General features: G+C 43.6%; 1 protein-coding gene across 3 annotated transcripts in view; it reads right to left on the bottom strand.

The window, feature by feature from the left end:
- Window positions 1–1474: 1474 nt before the first annotated feature.
- The window catches only part of NOX4 (NADPH oxidase 4), a 429580-nt gene continuing 410275 nt past the window's right edge, over window positions 1475–20779 (bottom strand). For all 3 annotated transcript variants that reach the window (XM_077485005.1, XM_077485007.1, XM_077485008.1), the window contains 2 exons: window positions 18450–18550; window positions 1475–5066 (listed from right to left, as the gene is read on the bottom strand). In XM_077485005.1, coding sequence (XP_077341131.1) covers window positions 4946–5066; window positions 18450–18550 — 222 coding nt within the window. In that variant the 3' untranslated portion in view covers window positions 1475–4945. The remainder of the gene's footprint in view (window positions 5067–18449; window positions 18551–20779) is intronic.

Genomic DNA, 20779 nt, shown 5'->3' with positions numbered 1-20779 from the left:
TTGATTTCCTTTTTACATATTATGTTATATTCTTTGTAACATTTAAACAATGATAGTTATATCCTTTCCATCTTTGTAAAGTTTCATTACCTTATTACGCAGGTCTTTTGACTATTCTTTTCTACCTCCCCATTGCTCAGTTTCTAGCCCGCTTAGTGCATCCATGTGAGAACTAACAAATGCATTGACTATTTATACACAGGCACTAACTGTTATTTAAAAAGCCACAAATGTAGAAAATGAACCTTTCTTTGCTATTTTAACCCGATAGAACACCTTTAGGATAAATTAGAGTGGAGACTGCAAGCCAGGCCTTCTTGTCCAACATCAGTGCCTGACTTCACAAATGCTCTTCCGGAAGAATGGTCAAACATTCCCTTAGACACACAAGTTTATGTGTGTGTGTGTGAATGCAGGTGGCCCAATATTTTTGACAATATAGTGTATGTAGCCCTGGAAGCAAGGGATACTCCTTGGCCAGTGAGTGCCTGGAGAGGTCATAGTACCCGAGGTTGAAGTAGTAATAGGAACAGAGCCACGTATGCTCACCCTGGGGAAGGTACAGCCTGCCACTGCCCGAATTATGAGAACGTGCCTGCCTTACCAGTTTTGAAGTAAAGCATTGAAAATCAACTGGACTCATGTCTTTCTTGTGATTGGCCTATTCTGATCTGTTACTTGGCTCAGCTGAGGCGAAGTGTTGGGGCATGGTAATGTACATATGGGGGTGACTTTACACTTTAATTGCTCCCTCTGGGAGCACGGACTTGTGCTAACACAGAAACTAGGGCAAGAGGCCTGTTAGTGGTACCTGGGAATAAAACATTATGCCAGAGTTTTCCTGGCCCTGCCTACACACTGCCTTATGATTCAATTTACTAAGCACAGCTTGGCAAGGTGCTCCACGTCATACCATTCTTTACAGTTCAATTAAGTACCTCCAAGCCTGGATTTGCTGTATACGCTCTGTTACTTCTGAATAGGGATGGACGAGAGGTTCAGGCCAAGCACAAGTCCGTCCCGAACATCAAATGACAATTTACAGTGATCTTGCGCATATCCTACAAACTTCCATATATAAAGTGAATCAACAAAAATTACGAATTAATGCAATAATGTGAAATAAATTACATTTGATGTTCATCCAAACAATAGTGACACAATGAATTAAATATGTGCAGTGAAGTCCATAGAAAAAGTAGTCCAATTGCTCAAAGTAGTGAAGAAAGAGCATCAAAGGAAATAACTTGGTGATTTTTCCAATAAGTGAAACTGCGGACACCACACCACTGTGCTCACAGAACTCTCACCTCGTAGGCATAAGTCATATGCCTTGGAACATGATCCAATAGAAACAACAAATTCTCCTTCCAGGATCCAGGGTCATCAGTGTGCCTTTATATATCAGAAAATTCCACCCCACATATACAATGTTCCGTTCCACATGTAAGGTAAATAAACCTCCAATAGCGTATTACCATTAAAAAGGAGTTTATTAAGATTAAAAATACCTGCTTACATGAAAGAGAAAGAAAGAAACATTTGGCGTTCACGCCACCTCGCACGTCACTTTCAGTCCGTGGTATACTCCAGCCACGCCCTATGCATTACGTCACATCATGTGACTTCTGCAGGGGACCAGATTGGCTATTGTTTAATTCTATTTATATCATGTGGACAGGAAGTATGTTTGACGCCATTTTAATGAAACTCAACACCATAGATAGAGACCCCCACTTAGTTGCACCGCCCCATGTGACATCACCGACCCAGCATGCTCCTGTGGGTGTTGTCACAAGAGGGTGGCGCCACCAGGTGATGCCACCAGGTGGCCCCGCTCCTTTCCTATTTAAGAATTGTCAGATGGAGGAGCAGGCATTCGACAATTAGCCTTGGCCACGGGTGGAGCATTTTTGTTTTGTTTTTTACGGGGTCTGGCGGTGCAGCGGGCATCATGATTAATGATGGATCTGCACTGGTTTTTAATTTTTTTTTAAATAAAGGAAGTGTGTCTTTATTTACTTTTGACATAAATAATTTTTTGGTGAATGAGTAGGGGTACAATGTATACCTACTCATTCACATGGGGGGGGGCGGGATCTGGGGGCCCCCTTGTTAAAGGAGGCTTCCAGATTCCGATAAGCCCCCTGCCCACAGACCCCCACAACCACTGCCCAGGGTTGTTGTGAAGAGACCCTTATCCCCATCAACATGGGAGAGCCCCCCTGCCCCAAAGTACCCCCCCATGTTGAGGGCATGTAATCTGGTATGGTTCAGGAGGGGGGCACTCACCCCCTTTCCTGGCCTGCCAGGCTGCGTGTTTGGATAAGGGTCTGGTATGGATGTTTTGGCATTATGCCCTTTTTCATTTTTTTTGTATTGTCGGCAATGACAAATGTCAGTTTTGCTGCAGCAGGTTCCATACACAGTACAGATGAGCCACTGTACCCCCCAGGCACTATATTTAAAGGATTTTTCATTTTTATTGTTTCAATTTTTAAGCATCATTAAAATCACTGCTCCTTTAAAAACAATATTTAAAAAAAACGTTTTTGCATTGATAAATGTCCCGCAGGGCACGGCCCCCATACCACTTTTTAATAACTTGCATATAAGCCTTAAAAATGGGGACTTTTGATTTTTCATGTTCATGCCCCATAACCTTTAATAAAGTTTGTTGCTCGGGCCTGAACTTTTTTTCTGTTCGGGAGTTCTGGTGTGAACCGAACTGGGGGGTGTTCGGCCGATCACTACTTCTGAAGTGCCAAGTGAAGAAAAGGCATTTTGGTGACCAAACACCAGTGGCAGTGTAGAGGTGAGCCAGACTCCCTTGCTTGTTAAGAGCATTGAAAGTGTATATCAACCATAACAATGACCTGGACATCCTCTCATGTGCCCGCATCGGTAGAGCTCTGTGACCATTGTGCGCCTTGGACACAGCAGATCACAGATCAAGGTAAAGGGACAATCACATCGGCCCTTTACCATGTGATCATCTGTGTCCAATCACTGCTGTCACAGTGTAAACAGACTAAATCTCTTTCTCACACAAAGACTGCCTGTGAGGGAAGGAGAACTGAATCTGTAAGGGGCACAGAGAGTACAGTATTTTATACTGAGGCACAGTGCCCTGATCAGAGAGTACAGTATTTTATACTGAGGCACAGTGCCCTGATCATCAGTGCCTTTATTATCAGTGCAGCCCCATCAGTGCAGCTTATCAGTGCCCATCAATGCAGCCTTATCAGTGCCTCCTCATCAGTGGCCATTAGTGAAGTGTATCAGTGCCTCCTCATCAGTGCAGTCTTATCAGTGCCTCTTCATCAGTAGCCATCAGTGCAACCTCATTGGTGCACATCATTACAAAAAAAAATACTTATTTGATAAATTTTATAACAGAAACTAGAAAAATCGATTTTTCAAGATTGTCATTTTTATTTGTTTATCTAGCAAAAAATAAAAGCCCCAGAGGTGATTCAATACCTCCAAAAGAAAGCTTTATCTGTCTCAAAAGAAAAAAAAATCTAATTTGGGTACAGAGTTGCATGTCTGAGTAATTATTCAAAATGTGACAGTGTTGAAATCTGAAAATTTGCCTGGGTATGAAGGGGGTCAAAGTGTCTGATATTGAAGTGGTTGAAGTAGTGCTCAGTGGGAAGAATGCCCCTTACACTGGTGGTTGGTGGGAAAATGCCCCTTACATTGGTGGTCAGTGAGAAGAATGACCCCCTTACAGTGGTGATCCATGGGAAGAATGCACCTTACATTGGTGGTAAATGGGACACACTCTGGTGTCCTGTAGGAAGAATGCCCCTGTTAGAGTGGTAGTCAGAAAGCCACGCTTACAGACTGCTAAAAAGACCATTGCTGTCATGCTACTGTTTCTGCCAAGTGGTATTGGACCCATAACCACGCAGACACCATCTGATGGGAATTTAATTAGCTGCAGCTCAAGAAACCTCTAGCAACCTCTGAAGGAACCTTGGCCGAGAATGGCTTGATTATTCTGATGGTGTTTCTTCAACAACAGTTTATATAGCATTCTCAGCAAACACACCTGCTAGTGAGATTGTTTGGGCCAGCTTGGGCCAAAAAGAACTATTGAAAGGGATAGTAAACATGGAGTTTTAAGGCTTTAAAGATCACAAGCTAGCTAAATTGTGCATTCAGATTGGCACAACCCCTTTAACATAACCAGTCTGTTTAACTGTATCCAAGATAAGAGTGGTACCTAAGGTATCTGAATGATGCGTGCAGGATCATTTTAGTCAATCATAAGGAAATAATTTAGATCTCATACCAAATGTATTAAAACAAGTTGTAATTCACCGATAGATATTAATTTATTTAGTGTCCTTAGCACTTACAAGTCTTAGTTGTCTGACAAAATGGCTTTTCATACAATTATTTCCTCTATACTCCATCTGTGTAGAATACAACAATGAGGGTGTGAATCATGCTGCCCACCAGAGCAGGTCAACGCCAAATAAAAATCTGTTGGTCAAAACTTCAAATGACCATTTAGTCACATTATAAGCACCACTGCAAAAATACTGAAGTAACTGCATAGAATAAAAGTAAATATTTAAATAGGTTTGCATAGAAAGGTAATTAGTAAATCTCCCTTCTCGTTTTCCTATCAATAGAAAGCATACATAAAAAGTGCCATTGAAATCTACAAAATGCCCTTTCGGTTGACCGCATTTTCATTAGATATTTCAGTAAAATTGGGTCTTTTTCTCAATGGATGTCAAGTATTTTGTTACAAAAATACAGTGCATAGAACAAGCCACAATTAACCTTGTTTTGTAAGCAGTAATCCCTTCATTAATTAAATAGCTGCGACGTGGATAAGAGTCAATCGTAGTGATTTGCGTCCCTCTATTGATTAAGGTTCTTTGGTTCGTGTTAATTGCACTTGGTCTTCCCTGCCGTGTATTTAATCTCAACTGAAGGACTCTTTGTTGTATTCAAACCGCGTTCCATAACGGTTAGGACGATTGCACATTTTGTGAAGATCCTTGGAGAGTCCCTTTGGCCCGCAGCAAAACACTCCCACCGATTTCCTGGAAATGAACAAAATAAATGATGAGTCCGATATGGTTGTATGTGTCGATCACTACCTCTCTTCAGAAAAACCTGAGAGCTTTTAATCTGTATCCAATGCACGCATGTTTGTTACCTGGTACAGCCTTTGTCATCATCAGCAACCAATTTTGTGAAGGAGAAGATTGGCCAACTACCACCTTCACATAAGTTGTTAGGTTAGTGTTGGGGCAATTGTTTACTCTGTGATTTGGCCTAGGGTTTGGACTTTGGCTAGAGCTAGGGTCTTTAGTATAAAGCTGAACCCCAGCCACATATAAAAAAAAACACAAACAAATGCAGCTCAGTGTTTCCTAACCGGTTCCCGACCAGCGCACGCTGATGTACGTCGGTGAAATGGCACGGCTAGGCAAATGGGTGTACCTTTACGTCCCTTTGAATTTGCTGCTGTGCCGTTGCGTGCGCGCCTGCCCGGGAGCTCCGTGAGTAGGATCGCGGGTCCTTGATGTCCGTGGGGATACCCACGACCATCACACGGAGAGGAAGAACAGGGACATGCTGATGTAGACAATAAATCTCCCTGTTCTGCCTAGTGACAGTGTCACTGATCATAGCTCCCTGTGATCGGGAGCTATGATCAGTGATGTGTCCCAGTCAGCCCATCCCCCCTACAGTTAGAACACATCCCTAGAACACACTTAACAGCTACAGCGCCATCTAGTGGTAACTTCTTCACTGCCAGTCACTTTTACACAGTAATCAATGCAATTTTAATCGCCCTGATCGCTGTATAAATGTGAATGGTCCCAAAATCGTGCCAAAATTGTCCAACGTGTCCACTATAATGTCGCAGTCATGATAGAAATGCCATAAAACTATCCCCTATTTTGTAGACGCTATAACTTTTGCGCAAACCGATCCATAAACGCTTATTGCGATTTTTTTCTACCAAAAATATGTAGAAGAATACGTATCAGCCTAAACTGAGGAAAAAAAATGTTTTTATATATTTTTGGGGGATATTTATTATAGCAAAAAGCAAAAAAAAATGTGTTTTTTTTCAAAATTGTCTCTATTTTTTTTGTTATAGCGCAAAGAATAAAAACTGCAGAGGCGATCAAATACCACCAAAAGAAAGCTCTATTTAAAAAAAGACGTCAATTTTGTTTGGGAGCCATGTTACATGGCCGCGCAATTGTCAGTTAAAGCGACGCAGTGCCGAAACGCAAAAAGTGCTCTGGTCTATGGCCAACAAAATGGTCCAGGTCATAAGTTGTTAAAAGATAAGTATAGTTAAACCTTTCCTGGCCATACTTATCTTATGGGCATTGTTAATTTTGATGTAACATTTCCATTTAGTTTAAGTCATGCCAATTTAGTTTTGGTTGTATTTTAGTCATTTGAATTGTTTTAGCTTTAGTCGTATTCTAGTCGACTAAAATCTCCAGTAGAAGAATTGGCAATTGGAGATGCAGTTTAAGCTCTGAAGTCCCAAAACGCTCAACAAGCAAAATGCCATTCATTTCAATGGCCCCTGTTCACATCTGAGCTTTCTGGTGCTTGAAGCAAAACCCCTGAGCTTCTTTTTGGCAGATTTTGGCCCCATAGACTTCAATAGAAACGCCTGACTTGAGCAGAAAAATGCTTGTAAAACGCTCAAATAGCAGCTCTCCCCCCCCTAATTTCCCCTCCCTCTCCCCCCCCCCTTGTGCTTGCTATTGGCTAAACAAAAATGGCTGAAGCTGTAAATGCTTGCAATACACTTCTAAAACGCTTTAAAAGAAGCCTGTAAAAAGCCAAAAAAAAAAAAACGCCTGAAAAACGCCAGTAAAGCGATACTCTCAGGTGTGAATGGAGATCTCTTTTCCTCCAAATGTAAAGAGTGCTCCCTTGTCTTCTTGGTGACCTTAGAATGAATAACTCAACATCAAGTTCACTATATGGACCCCTTATATATTTGTACATGTTGATCATATCCTCCCATAATCTCCTCTTCTCAAGAGAGAATAGATTCAGTTCCTGTAATCTTTCCCCATAGCTGAGCTCCTCCATGTCTCTTATCAGTTTGGTTGCCCTTCTCTGCACTCTCCAGTTCCCCGATATCCTTTTTGAGAACTTTTGCCCAAAACTGAAGTGCATATTCCAGATGAGGTCTTACTAATGATTTGTACAAGGGCAAAATTATATCTCTCTCTCTGGCATTTATACCTCTCTTAATACAAGAAATGATTTTGCTTGTTTTGGAAACTGGAGCTTGGCATTGCATGCTATTACTAAGATTATGATTAGGGATGAGCTTCGAGTTTGAGTCAAACTCATGTTCGACTTGAACATTGCCTGTTTGCCTGTTCAGCGAACAGTGAACAATTTGGGCTGTTCGCAGCAAATTCGAAAAGCCGGAAAAACCCTATACAAGTCTATGGCAGAAATCTAAAGTGCTCATTTTAAAGGGTAATATGCAGGTTACTGTCCTAAAAAGTGTTTGGGGACCCGGGTCCTGCCCCAGGGGACATGGATCAATGCAAAAAAAGTTTTAAAAACGGCCGTTTTTTCAGGAGCAGTGATTTTAATAATGATTAAAGTGAAACAATAGAAGTGTAATATTCCTTTAAATTTTGTAGCTGGGGGGTATCTATAGTCTGCCTGTGAAGGGGCGCATGTTTCCCGTGCTTAGAATTGTCCCTGCACAAAGTGTCATTTGTGCAGGAAAAAAAGTATTTTAAAATCACTTGCGGCTCTATTGTCGGCTCCCGTAATACAGAGAACACTCAATGAGTGTTCTCTGTATTAGCCGACACTTCATTCATTCATTGATAAAAAAAAATAAAAAAAAATAAAAAGCGTGGGGGTTCCCCTAAATTCAATTACCAGGCCCTTCAGGTCTGACATGGATATTAAGGGGAACCCCGTGTCAAGTTAAAAAAAAAAAATTGACGTGGGGGTCCCCCTAAATATCCATACCAGACCCTTCAGGTCTGATATGGATATTAAGGGGAACCCCGCATCAAATAAAAAAAAAAATTGACGTGGGGGTCCCCCTAAAAATCCATATCAGACCCTTTATCCGAGCACGCAACCTGGCAGGCCGCAGGAAAAGAGGGGGGGACAAGAGAGCGGCCCCCCCTCCCTCCTGAACCGTACCAGGCCACATACCCTCAACATTGGGAGGATGCTTTGGGGGTCTGTGACCCCTCAAAGCACCTTGTCCCCATGTTGATGAGGACAAGGGCCTCATCCTCACAACCCTGGCCGGTGGTTGTGAGGGTCTGCGGGCGGGGGGCTTATCAGAATCTGGAAGCCCCCTTTAACAAGGGGACCCCCAGATCCCGCCCCCCCCTGTTTGAAATGGTAAGGGGGTACAAAAGTACCCCTACCATTTCACAAAGAAAGTGTAAAAATGGTTAAATAAGACAAACACACTTTTGAAAAATTCCTTTATTAAAAATAAAAAAAAATAAAAAAAAAGATTCCAGCGGTGCTAATCCACTCTTGCTATCCAGCGACGAATCTCCGGGGTCCAGCGATGGATGATCATATCCAGCGACGGGGGATCTCTCAGTCCAGCGCTGTCCATACATCCTTCTTCTGTCTCCATTGCGGAGACACTGCGGAGATCCCAGCGCTGATGTTTCTTATATTAGGAGGGCGGGGCCACCCATCTCCTGACCCCGCCCCTCTGATGCTGGAGAGGGAAGCCAGGGGTTTCCTCAGGTACTTTTGTACCCCCTTACCATTTCAAACAGGGGGGGGCGGGATCTGGGGGTCCCCTTGTTAAAGGGGGCTTCCAGATTCTGATAAGCCCCCCGCCCGCAGACCCTCACAACCACCGGCCAGGGTTGTGAGGATGAGGCCCTTGTCCTCATCAACATGGGGACAAGGTACTTTGAGGGGTCACAGACCCCCAAAGCATCCTCACAATGTTGAGGGTATGTGGCCTGGTACGGCTCAGGAGGGAGGGGGGGCCGCTCTCTCGCCCCCCCCTCTTTTCCTGCGGCCTGCCAGGTTGCGTGCTCGGATAAAGGGTCTGATATGGATTTTCAGGGGGACCCCCACGTCAATTTTTTTTTATTTGACACGGGGTTCCCCTTAATATCCATGTCAGACTTGAAGGGCCTGGTAATTGAATTTAGGGGAACCCCCACGCTTTTTTTTTTCATCAATGAATGAATGAATTGTCGGCTAATACAGAGAACACTCATTGAGTGTTCTCTGTATTACGGGACCTGACAATATAGCCGCAAGTGATTTTAAAAGACTTTTTTTCCTGCACAAATGACACTTTGTGCAGGGACAGTTCTAAGCACCAGAAACATGCGCCCCTTCACAGGCATACTATAGATACCCCCCAGCTACGAAATTGAAAGGAATATTACACTTTTATTGTTTCACTTTAATCATTATTAAAATCACCGCTCCTTTTGCATTGATCCATGTCCCCTGGGGCAGGACCCGGGTCCCCAAACACTTTTTAGGACAGTAACTTGCATATTACCCTTTAAAATGAGCACTTTAGATTGTGAACGTTCGAGTCCCATAGACTTTAATAGGGTTCTAAAGTTCACACGAAGTTTAGGTCTGTTCGCAGGTTCTGGTGCGAACCGAACAGGGGGGTGTTCGGCTCATCCCTAATTATGATCTACCAGAACCCCCAGATCCTTCTCCGCCATTGACTCCCCCAGTTTTACTCCCCCTAGTATGTATGATGCATGCATATTCTTAAGCCCCATACACACTATCAGATTTTCTGCTGATTTTTGTCTTCAGATTTACCAAAACCATATAATATGAGGTCAAACCTTAGGCGTTTCAATTTGTATGCAATCAGGCAGGCCCTTGCACTACATGGTTTTGGTAAATCCGAGGAAGAAAAACAGCAGAAAATCTGATAGTGTTTATGGGGCTTTAGCCCCCAAGTGCATAACTTTACATTTATCAACATTAAACTTTGCCACATAGTTTCCCAATTAAACAGTACATTGAGGTTGGCTTGTAAGTTGGGGACATCTTGTAAGGACGGTAATCCACTGCATAGCTTGGTGTCACCTGCAAAGACTGAAATGCTACCTTTAATCCCAGACCCAATATCATTTATAAATATAGAAAGTAGGGGGCCCAACACTGAACCTTATGGTACACCACTGATAACCTTAGACCATTCAGAGTAATCCTGCGTACACACGTAGCAGACTACCCGGCGGACTTAGTCTGGCGGACTTTAAAGGGGGCTCCCGGATTCTGATAAGCCCCCCGCCCGCAGACCCCGACAACCAGCGGCCAGGGTTGTTGGGAAGAGGCCCTTGTCCTCATCAACATGGGGACAAGGTGCTTTGGGGTGTGGGGGCCGAGCGGCCCCCCTTCCCCAAGGCACCCCCCATGTTGAGGGCACGCGGTCTGGTATGGCTCAGGGGGGGGGGCGCTCGCTCGTCCCCACCCCCTTTCCTGGCTAGCCGGGTAGCGTGCTCGGACAAGGGTCTGATATGGACCTTGGGGGGGGCCCCCACGCTGATTTTTTGGCGTAGGGTTTCCCCTTTAAGTCCATACCAGGTGTCAGGGCCAGCGACGCCTCCTTCGCTGGCCCGGCTACCTGGAGACGTGCTAAAAATGAGCGGACTTTTCTCCGGGTGGGAAAAGTCCGTTCATTTAAAAAGTACGGACTAGCACACACACGGCCGGATTGTCCGCCGAAATGCGAGTCCGGCGGACAGATTGGAGCGCAAAAATACTTTTAGTCCACCGGACTTTTGGGTAAAAAAAAGTCCGCCGGAGCCTACACACAGGGGGGATTGTTTGATCGTGTGTACGAGGCATAAGAGACATTAACCACTACTCTGAATTCTGTCTTTTAGCCAGTTTTCTATCATTACAAACTGATTTTTCCAGGCCTATAGATTTTACCTTACACATGAGCCGTGTGTGGGGAACTGTGTCAAACACTTGCAAAATCCAAGTATACCACGTCCACCGCCACCCCTCTGTCCAAGGCTTTACTTACCTCCTCATAAAAATAAATCATGTTTGTTTGACAATTTCTGTCTTTCATGAACCCATGCTTTCTGTTGCTTAAAAAACTTTTTCCAGCAAGAACTCGTCTATGTGGTCTTTTATTAAACTCTCCAGTATTTTCCCAACTAACAGGTCTATAGTTACTATGTAAAGACTTTGATCCCATTTTAAATATAGGCACCACATTGGCCCTACACCAATCCAGTGGTTCTATGCCAGTCATTAACGAGTCCCTAAATATTTGAAACAATGGCTTTAAAATGACAGAGCTCAATTCTTTTAGGATCCATTCAAACCATAAATAATATTGTTATTCGATTTTTACTCCAGGAGTATATAATGAGCTTGGAAATTCTAGGGAAATGCTGAAATAATGCATTACAATTTAACTAAACCCATTCGATTTTAGTCGACTATAATGTACTGGAGATTTTAGTAAACTAAATGAAAATTGGAATTGATTTTCATCAATTGACTTAATTCTACTGAAAACATGCAGCTGATGAAAACTATGATGAAAATATTTTCATTGATCAAAATTAACACTGCTTGTGGGTCACAGAAGTACAATTACTTTTGTAATCCTGTGCCCGATAGTCAGCTGATTTCAGGCTATTGGCCAGCTACCAGTTGATGGGGCAGAGTCACTCCAGGCTCTGGAACCATCTGACTGACCATGTGGAGCGAACAGCCCCCAGTGCTCACAATGCAGCAGGGTAGCTACTTGGCATGGGACCCGGAAGCTAGCAAAGATCAGTGTAGTAGCGGTGCTTACTACAGCAATTTCTAGCTTTCATGAGGATCCCACAGGTATGGCACATATATATTTAAATTGGTCCAAACTGGGCAAACATACAGTATTCACAAAAGTGAGTACACCCCTCACATTTTTGTAAATATTTTATTATATCTTTTCATGTGACAACACTGAAGAAATGACACTTTGCTACAATGTAAAGTAGTGAGTGTACAGCTTGTATAACAGTGTAAATTAGCTGTTCCCTCAAAATAACTCAACACACAGCCATTAATGTCTAAACCGCTGGCAACAAAAGTGAGTACACCCCTAAGTGAAAATGTCCAAACTGGGCCCAAAGTGTCAATATTTTGTGTGGCCACCATTATTTTCCAGCACTGCCTTAATCCTCATAGGAATGGAGTTCACCAGAGCTTCACAGGTTGCCACTGATGTCCTCTTCCACTCCTCCATGACGATATCACAGAGCTGGTGGATGTTTGAGACCTTGCACTCCTCCACCTTCCATTTGAGGAAGCCCCACAGATGCTCAATGGGGTTTAGGTCTGAAGACATGCTTGGCCAGTCCATGACCTTTACCCTCAGGTTCTTTAGCAAGGCAGTGGTCATTTTGGAGGTGTGTTTGGGGTCCTTATGTTGGAATATTGCCCTGCAGCCCAGTCTCCGAAGGGAGGGGACCATCCTCTGCTTCAGTATGTCATAGTACATGTTGGCATTCATTGGTTCACTCAATGAACTGTAGCTCCCCAGTGCTGACAGCACTCATACAACCCCAGACCATGACAGTCCCAACACCATGCTTGACTGTAGGCAAGACACACTTGTCTTTGTACTCCTCATCTGATTGCCGGCACACACGATTGACACCATCTGAACTAAATACCTCTACCTTGGTCTCATCAGAACATAGGACATGGTTCCAGTAATCAATGTCCTTAATCTGCTTGTCTTCAGCAAACTGTTTGCAGGCTTTTTTGTGCATCATCTTTAGATGAGGCTTCCTTCTGGGATGACAGCCATGCAGACCAATTTGATGCAGTGTGTGATGTATGGTCTGAGCACTGAAAAGCTGACCCCCCCACCCCTTCAACCTTTGCAACAATGCTGGCAGCACTCATACGTCTATTTCCCAAAGGCAACCTCTGGATATGACGCTGAGCATGTGCACTCGACTTCTTTGGTCCACCATGGTGAGGCCTGTTCTGAGTGGAACCTGTCCTGTTAAACCACTGTATGGTCTTGGTCACCGTGCTGCAGCTCAGTTTCAGGGTCTTGGCAATCTTCTTATAGCCTAGGCCATCTTTATGTAGAGCAACCATTCTTTTTTTCAGATCCTCAGAGAGTTCTTTGACATAAGGTGCCATGTTGAACTTCCAGTGACCAGTATGAGAGAGTGAGAGCCATAACACCAAATTTAACACACTTGCTCCCCATTCACATCTGAGAGCTTGTAATGAGTCACATGACATGGAGGGGGGGGGGGCAGGGTTGGATAATTTGGCTCAATTTTGGACATTTTCACTTAGGGGTGTACTCACTTTTGTTGCCAGCAGTTTAGACATTAATGGCTGTGTGTTGAGTTATTTTGAAAGGACATCAAATTTACACTGTTATACAAGCTGTACACTCACTACTTTACATGGTAGCAAAGTGTCATTTCTTTAGTGTTGTCACATGAAAAGATATAGTAAAATATTTACAAAAATGTGAGGTACTGTATTTATGTAAAAATTGACATTTCTAAACTTTAGCTTGTAATTTGGATTTTAGGAATTGGCCCTGGATGCTTCAATGGGTCAGACCTCTGAAGGCATGCTGTGGTATCTGGCACCAAGCAGTGTGTAGCAGATCACTGCCTCCAGTGGTTTGCCTTGTTCACATCCTGGTGCCATCTCTTCCCCTGGTAAGCGATACAGGTGCCTGGCCATCCACATGATGTAAAAGACATCATGATTCATCAGATCAGGCCACCTCCTTCCACTGCTTTGTGGTCCAATTCTGATGCTCAAGTGCTCATTGTGGGCACTTTTAGCTGTGGATCTGGGTCAGCCCCATACACAACAAACTGCAATGCACTGTGTGTTCTGACACATTTCTAGCAAAATCATTACCCTTTTCAGGCAATTTGCGCTACAGTAGCTTTTCTATTGGATTTGACTACATCGGCCAGCCTTCCATATGCATTAATCAGCCTTGGCCGCCCATAACCCTGTCACTGGTTTCCATCGTTGGACCACTTTGAGTAGGTTTGGAGTTGCTCTGACCCAGTTGTCCTGCCATTGCAATTTGGTCCTTGTCAAAGTCGATCAAATCCTTACACTTGCCCGTTTTCTTCTGCTTTCAACACATCGACTTCAGGGACAACATGTTTACTTGTTGCCGAATATATCCCACCCCTTTTCAGATGCCATTGTAATGAGATAATCAATGTTATACGCTTTACCTGTGTTATGCAAGTTAAAATATAAGATGTATCACCCTCAAACTTGTTATTGTTGTCAGGAGCCTTGAAGCCATACATTCTTAGCTCGCTAACATGAAGAGTACTAATTCACTGACTGTACAGTATAAGGTATAAAATAATCACCAGTGAGCTGTTTGAGCTGCCCAGTCGTCATAGTGCAAAAAAAAAAAAAAAAACATGGGAATGGGCTCAGCTACAATAAGCGACACCGTGACACCATGAATATCAGTCCCCTGCAGTACTTTATACTTACCTTTTATTATCAGGAGCTTAGGAAGTGATTGCAAACATTTACTATAAAAATAGAAACCATTTTAACATCATTTTAAATACAAAGATCTGTAATTGTGATAATTATGCCACATCAGTAGATAACTTAGATTAGGTATACATGATTTTTACTCATATACCGTAATACACGTATACCAGCACTTATAGAGTATATAAATAAATGTATATAACGCTTGGATGTGCCTGATGTGGCATACATTTGGGGTTTAGCAGCAGTTGACAAATCACTACACAGCGGTATATAAGCCTATACATGGGGATATAATGCATTTCCTACAGCCTGCAATCAGTAAGGGAGGATATTCTGGGAAGGGGCACCGGCGGCCTGCTGAGATGCCTTGATAACATCATGGAACTCCACAGCAACATGCAGTAAACTAATTATGCTTTCTGTGAATATTGGCATGGTTAATGTACGGGCAGGAAGACACCGGGAGCTAATGCACATTCGCCTAGTCTGATTTACAAAAAGGGATTATTCTTTAAAATGTTACCTCCAGGTCCTGGAGACACGCAGATCATAAAACCTACATAGCTGTCTATATATCTGAGCTGGATGCATTAAAATTGAAAAAGGGAACTTTTACAAAGGCATGAAGTTCAGGTTTGCCGCTACCACGTGTTACTGACAAAACCCCAGGATTCACTGGGTTCACAAAATTGTACTGAAAGCTTAAGGCCTTTCACATGGTCTTCAGCTTGTATAAGCCTCTGGTCACACTGGTACGACTTTAGGTATGGCATGTGATTTACAAATCATACCTGAAGTAGCATCTAATGTGTTTCTATGGCAGTGTCTTAAGGCCGGGATCACATTGCTCTGACATGGAAGTCGGACAACGTCCGATCCGACTTTGCCCTATGACTTCATGTCCGACTTCCATGCAATGTCAATGAATGGGATCTGACTTTGATCCGACCATACAAGGCCCTTTGAGTCTGGTATGAATCTTTGGGGGGGGGGGGGGGGGAAGAACGGCATGGGCTCCCTCTGCCAAGACCATACCAGACCACATGCCCTCAACATTGGGGGGGGGGGGGGTGCTTGTTTATGGGGACAAGAGCCTCTTCCCGACAACCCTGGGCAGTGATTGTGGGGGTCTGTAGGCAGGGGGCTTATCAGAGTCTGGAAGCCCCATTTAACAAGGAGGCCCCCAGATCCCCCCCCCCCATGTGAATGAGTATAGGGTACATTGTGCCCTTACTCATTCACCCCCCAAAAAAGCAGTGTAGTGTAAAAAAAAAAAAAAAAGACGGTTTTTGACAAGTCTTTTATTAAAAGTGATGAATGTCCCCCGTCATAGGTCCAACGTGTCTGCTTTCTCCAGTTCTACCACCAATGTGTTCTCCCTTCAGTTTTCCCCCTCCGTTGCTGACTTCTGCTTTCCCTGCTGTTTGCTTCCTCTGGTTTTCTCCCTCCACTGCTGTCTTCTCCTTTATTGCTGTCTTCTCAGCCACCGACTCAGTCCTCCTTTGACACTGGCTACCGGCGTTGTGTCGTCTCCGATGTCTGCCAGTTTTTATATAGCCACTGGGCATGCCAGTGGAAGCAGTTTAGAAACAACAAAGCCCATGTTTGAGGATAAATTAAAAGTGAATATATCGGCATAGTTTCCTTGTTTTTTCTATTTCCCACCCACATTCCTTTTGCTTATCCCTTCCATTTAGCTAGCCTTCATCTTGAGTGTACCTACCTATCACTAAATAAACAAAAATCTAATTGTCCACTGTGCAGTGTCCGCTTCCTGGTGGGATCGAGCAGATGCGTTGGGACTAGGATCCTGAACATGCCTGAGCCCATCTCTATTTAGGACAACAGGAGAGGGGAGGGGTTCCATAACCATATCTCACTTCTGTTGCCTTGCTAAAGAAGAGTGAGTGCTGTCATCCTAGGACAGGAAGTGTGTTATTGGCAGGATCACCAGGTGAAAGTAAATTTTAAAAATCTTGTAAAAAGATTCACATTTTTGTAAATATTTTATTCAATTTTTTCATGTGACGACACTGAAGAAATGACACTTTGCTACAATGTAAAGAAGTGAGTGTACAGCTTGTATAACAGTGTAAATTTGCTGTTCCCTCAAAATAATTCAACACACAGCCATTAATGTCTAAACCGCTGGCAACAAATGTGAGAACACCCCTAAGTGAAAATGTCCAAATTGGGCCCAAAGTGTAAATATTTTGTGTGGCCACCATTATTTTCCAGCACTGCCTTAACTCTCTTGGGCATGGAGTTTACCAGAGCTTCACAGGTTGCCACTGGAGTCCTCTTCCACTCCTCCATGACGACATCACAGAGCTGGTGGATGTTGGAGACCTTGCGCTCATCCACCTTCTGTTTGAGGATGCCCCACAGATGCTCAATAGGGTTTAGGTCTGTAGACATGCTTGGCCAGTTAATTACCTTTACCCTCAGCTTCTTTAGCAAGGCAGTGGTCATCTTGGAGGTGTGTTTGGGGTCGTTATGTTGGATTACTGCCCTGCGGCCCAGTCTCCGAAGGTAGGGGATCATGCTCTGCTTCAGTATGTCACAGTACATGTTGGCATTCATGGTTCCCTCAATGATCTGTAGCTCCCCAGTGTCAGCAGCACTCATGCAGCCCCAGACCATGACACTCCCACCACCATGCTTGACTGTAGGCAAGACACACTTGTCTTTGTACTCCTCACCTGGTTGTCGCCACACACGCTTGACACCCTCTGAACCAAATACGTTTATCTTAGTCTCATCAGACCACAGGACATGGTTCCAGTGATCCATGTCCTTAGTCTGCTTGTCTTCAGCAAACTGTTTGCAGGCTTTCTTGAGCATCATCTTTAGAAGAGGATTCCCTCTGGGATGACAGTAATGCAGACCAATTTGATGCAGTGTGCGGTGTATGGTCTGAGCACTGACAGGCTGACCCCCCCACCCCTTCAATCTCTGCAGCAATGCTGGCAGCACTCATACATCTATTTCCCAAAGACAACCTCTGGATATGACGCTGAGCATGTGCACTCATCTTCTTTGGTCGACCATGGTGAGGCCTGTTCTGAGTGGAACCTGTGCTGTTAAACCGCTGTATGGTCTTGGCCACCGTGCTGCAACTCAGTTATAGGGCCTTGGCAATCTTCTTATAGCCTAGGACATCTTTATGTAGAGAAACAATTATTTTATCAAATCCTCGTACAGCCAGTTGGGTGAAGTTACAGGAACTGTCTGACCCGATGCGTTGGAGGATCCTCCATTCCCAGCAGACGACATTTTTTGGAAACACGTCAGGTCAGAGAGTTCCTGTAATGCCCCCCAACTGGCTGAATGAGTAATGTCGCCTCCAGATTTAACTTCTTATGCTTGAATTTTCAGTCTTGGTGTAAATTTTAAAGGAATTTTAATAAATTGGTTAACTGTTTTACGCTATGAGGCTTTTTTACTTTTAATTTTGTCTGTGAAATATTAGCCTTTGTTAATTTTATGCTTCATCTGTCTGAAAAATATATAAAAACAGCTGGACTGGCTATAAGGAAAAATGGAGTCCCCTTTAACCAAAGCAATGATCAAGTGATTCCGCTGCAAGAAATGCTTTATGCTTCACTTATTTATACAACCGCATTCAGCATAATATTTCACATTTTAATCCAGACGTAAGCTTTTTTTTTTATATTCTGGAAAATGAGCCCCTTCGGCTTCACAAACTGAAAAAGGATTTGTGACGGCTGTGTTCTTCTGAAAGCTGGGAAAACATTACATAGGGTATTACATGTGACATTACCAGCCTCGGCTTTTGGTTTATTAGATAAAGCTTTTTTGCGAGGCTGCAAACAAATAGCTATTAAGAAGGCCTAAAACACGTGACAATTCCCATCTCTCCTGATTACTCGGCAATACCTCCAGACGGTACTTACTGTCTGTTAGATTTGGCTATCTCATCAAACAAAAGTTTCCAGCGCGGGCGTCCGGTAATAAGACGGGAGTTCAAAGCCTGGTATTTTTCACCAATTATTTTCTGCAAGAAATGGCACAGTGGGTTTCCGTAAGAATTTGTGAACGAAGGGATTACACGTTGTGTAATGCTTTGATAACATTGTCTATTGTATCACTGTCGGGCGCATGCTTCTGTCTTTACAAAGTGTAAGCGCAGTGGGGAAGTCAACAGCTAATAATGACTTTGGTAGTGTGCCGGGCCAGAGCTCAGCATTACTGATGTGAACTAAAAGATGAGTTAATAAAAAATCCTGAACTTGGCCTACGAGAAGTCATCTTCTTTCCTTAATACAGAGGCACACTGCCGATCGCCAATATACAGGGGCGTGTTTAAAAAAAAAGTGCCAATTAGTTCAATCATCCTTTCATGGTTTTCTTACAACCGGATGGCCAATAGAAGTTTTTCTGCATTTCAAAACTATTTAAAGTGGTTGTAAACCTCAGACATGAAATATGAACAAAGTATATCCCTCTATACTGTGTACTTGTCTAAATCCAGATCACCAATTGTCATTTGTGTCCGCTGCCTCATTCCTCTGCTATCTGAGTCACTTCTGACAAGTTTTTCTGACACTTAGGCCCCATTCACACCTGAGCGTAGCGTTTTCAGGCAGAAAGTTGCGCGATTTTGCCGCGATTTTGTACAGGTCAAAAGGTCACCAATGTAAAAAGCAGAAAAAACGCCCAAATCTGCCTAAAAAAAAAGTTCCAGAACTTGTTTGAGCTTCAGGGGTTTTGGGACTTCTGGCTTCAGGTGTTTTAGAGTGGAGATGTGAACCATGTCCATAAAGAATAATTGATTTTTTTTCCCCCTCCAGCGTTTTGTAGTTTCAGGCTTCAAGCTACAAAACGCTCAGGTGTGAATGGGGCCCAAGAGAAAAAAAGGTGACAGGGAAGGTTGCTCCAGCACACAGCCTGTTATTGACAACCTCAGCTCTGTCCCTGTGTGCTGTGTGAAGGGAGGTGTGTCCCTTCCTGCCAATCAACTCCCAGAGCTTTTCTCACTGAGCTCTGCAGAGTGTAGCTTCAGCTCTCTACCCTGCTCAAACCAGCAGTATCAATTCTGGACTTTGAACAGATGAAGAGGAGAGAAGACTGCAGATAAACAACTTATGTAGGGAGATTTGTTTCATCTGTGTATCACCTGAGGCCAGTCATTTCTCTGGGTATATATGAGGGTTTACAAATGCTTTAAATATACCCAAAGGCCTCGTTCACATGAGCGGCAGAGGATGGTGATCATATATGGTTGATTCATATTTTTACCACCCCTAGTTAATTGCCCTGGTTGCATTACGGCAACTTTTTATGCCATGTTGCTTTTGGAAGCTATTGCCACCACCAAATGCTTAACCTTCAAGGGAATGGGACTGCACTAGCATCACGATGCAACCGTGCCTATTGCACGTGGTTAAGGCACAGTGGACATCCCCAAGAAAGAAAATCAGGCATCCAGGATGCAGCATATCACCACTGGGTGGTCTGCCACCCAGCTCTTAAAGAAGGTAAATCGAGGATCAGAGCTGTTAAAAAAAACAGCCGCCCATGTAAACAAGGACAAGAGGCTGAAATGTGGGACTTTTGAAGGTACTATTCTGAGTCAGAATCACATCATATTTAAAATATTTTCATAAATGTATTACAAAAATATTAAAATGATTGTTAGTGTTGGTTCACACTGAGGCTGCACGACTTGCAGCGCGACTGCCTCAGGCAAACTGGACACGACCGATGCGACAACTTGCAAAACGACTTCTCTGTAGAAGTCAATGCAAGTCACCTCAAGTCGCCCCCAAAGTCGTACAGGAACCTTTTTCTAAGTCGGAGCGACTTGTGTCGCTCTGATTAGAACGGTTCCATTGTACAGAATAGGACGTGACTTGCCAGGCGGCTAAGTCACCTATAAAAGTCGTCCCAGTGTGAACCAAGGGTAAAGGTGTTTTTTTTTTGTTGTTTGGCCTCTTAAAATAACAAACATGCTATAGTTACCTGATCTGTGCAATCTACTGATCAACTTTTACACTAGGTTCAGACCTGCGTGCCACATTTGCGTGGGCACGGCACCCCATTCAATTCTGCTTTTCCACAAAGAAAAGGTGCATGCACCTTTTCAAAAATGCTTCCTGCAGGGAAATCGCATGGTCATTTTTGACCATGCAGTTTCTGCACACGTACCACGATTTTACATGTGTGGGGGTGCCATTCACATTGAATGGCAGCTGTACATGATTCCATGGAGTGGTGTGTTTTC

The sequence above is a fragment of the Lithobates pipiens genome, unplaced genomic scaffold, assembly GCF_037356315.1.
Source record: "Lithobates pipiens isolate NorthernLeopardFrog02 unplaced genomic scaffold, aLitPip1_a1.2 Scaffold_17, whole genome shotgun sequence".
Classification (NCBI taxonomy): Eukaryota; Metazoa; Chordata; class Amphibia; order Anura; family Ranidae; genus Lithobates; species Lithobates pipiens.
Note: the sequence above shows the minus strand (reverse complement) of the source record. Positions and strands in the feature narration are given on the sequence as shown.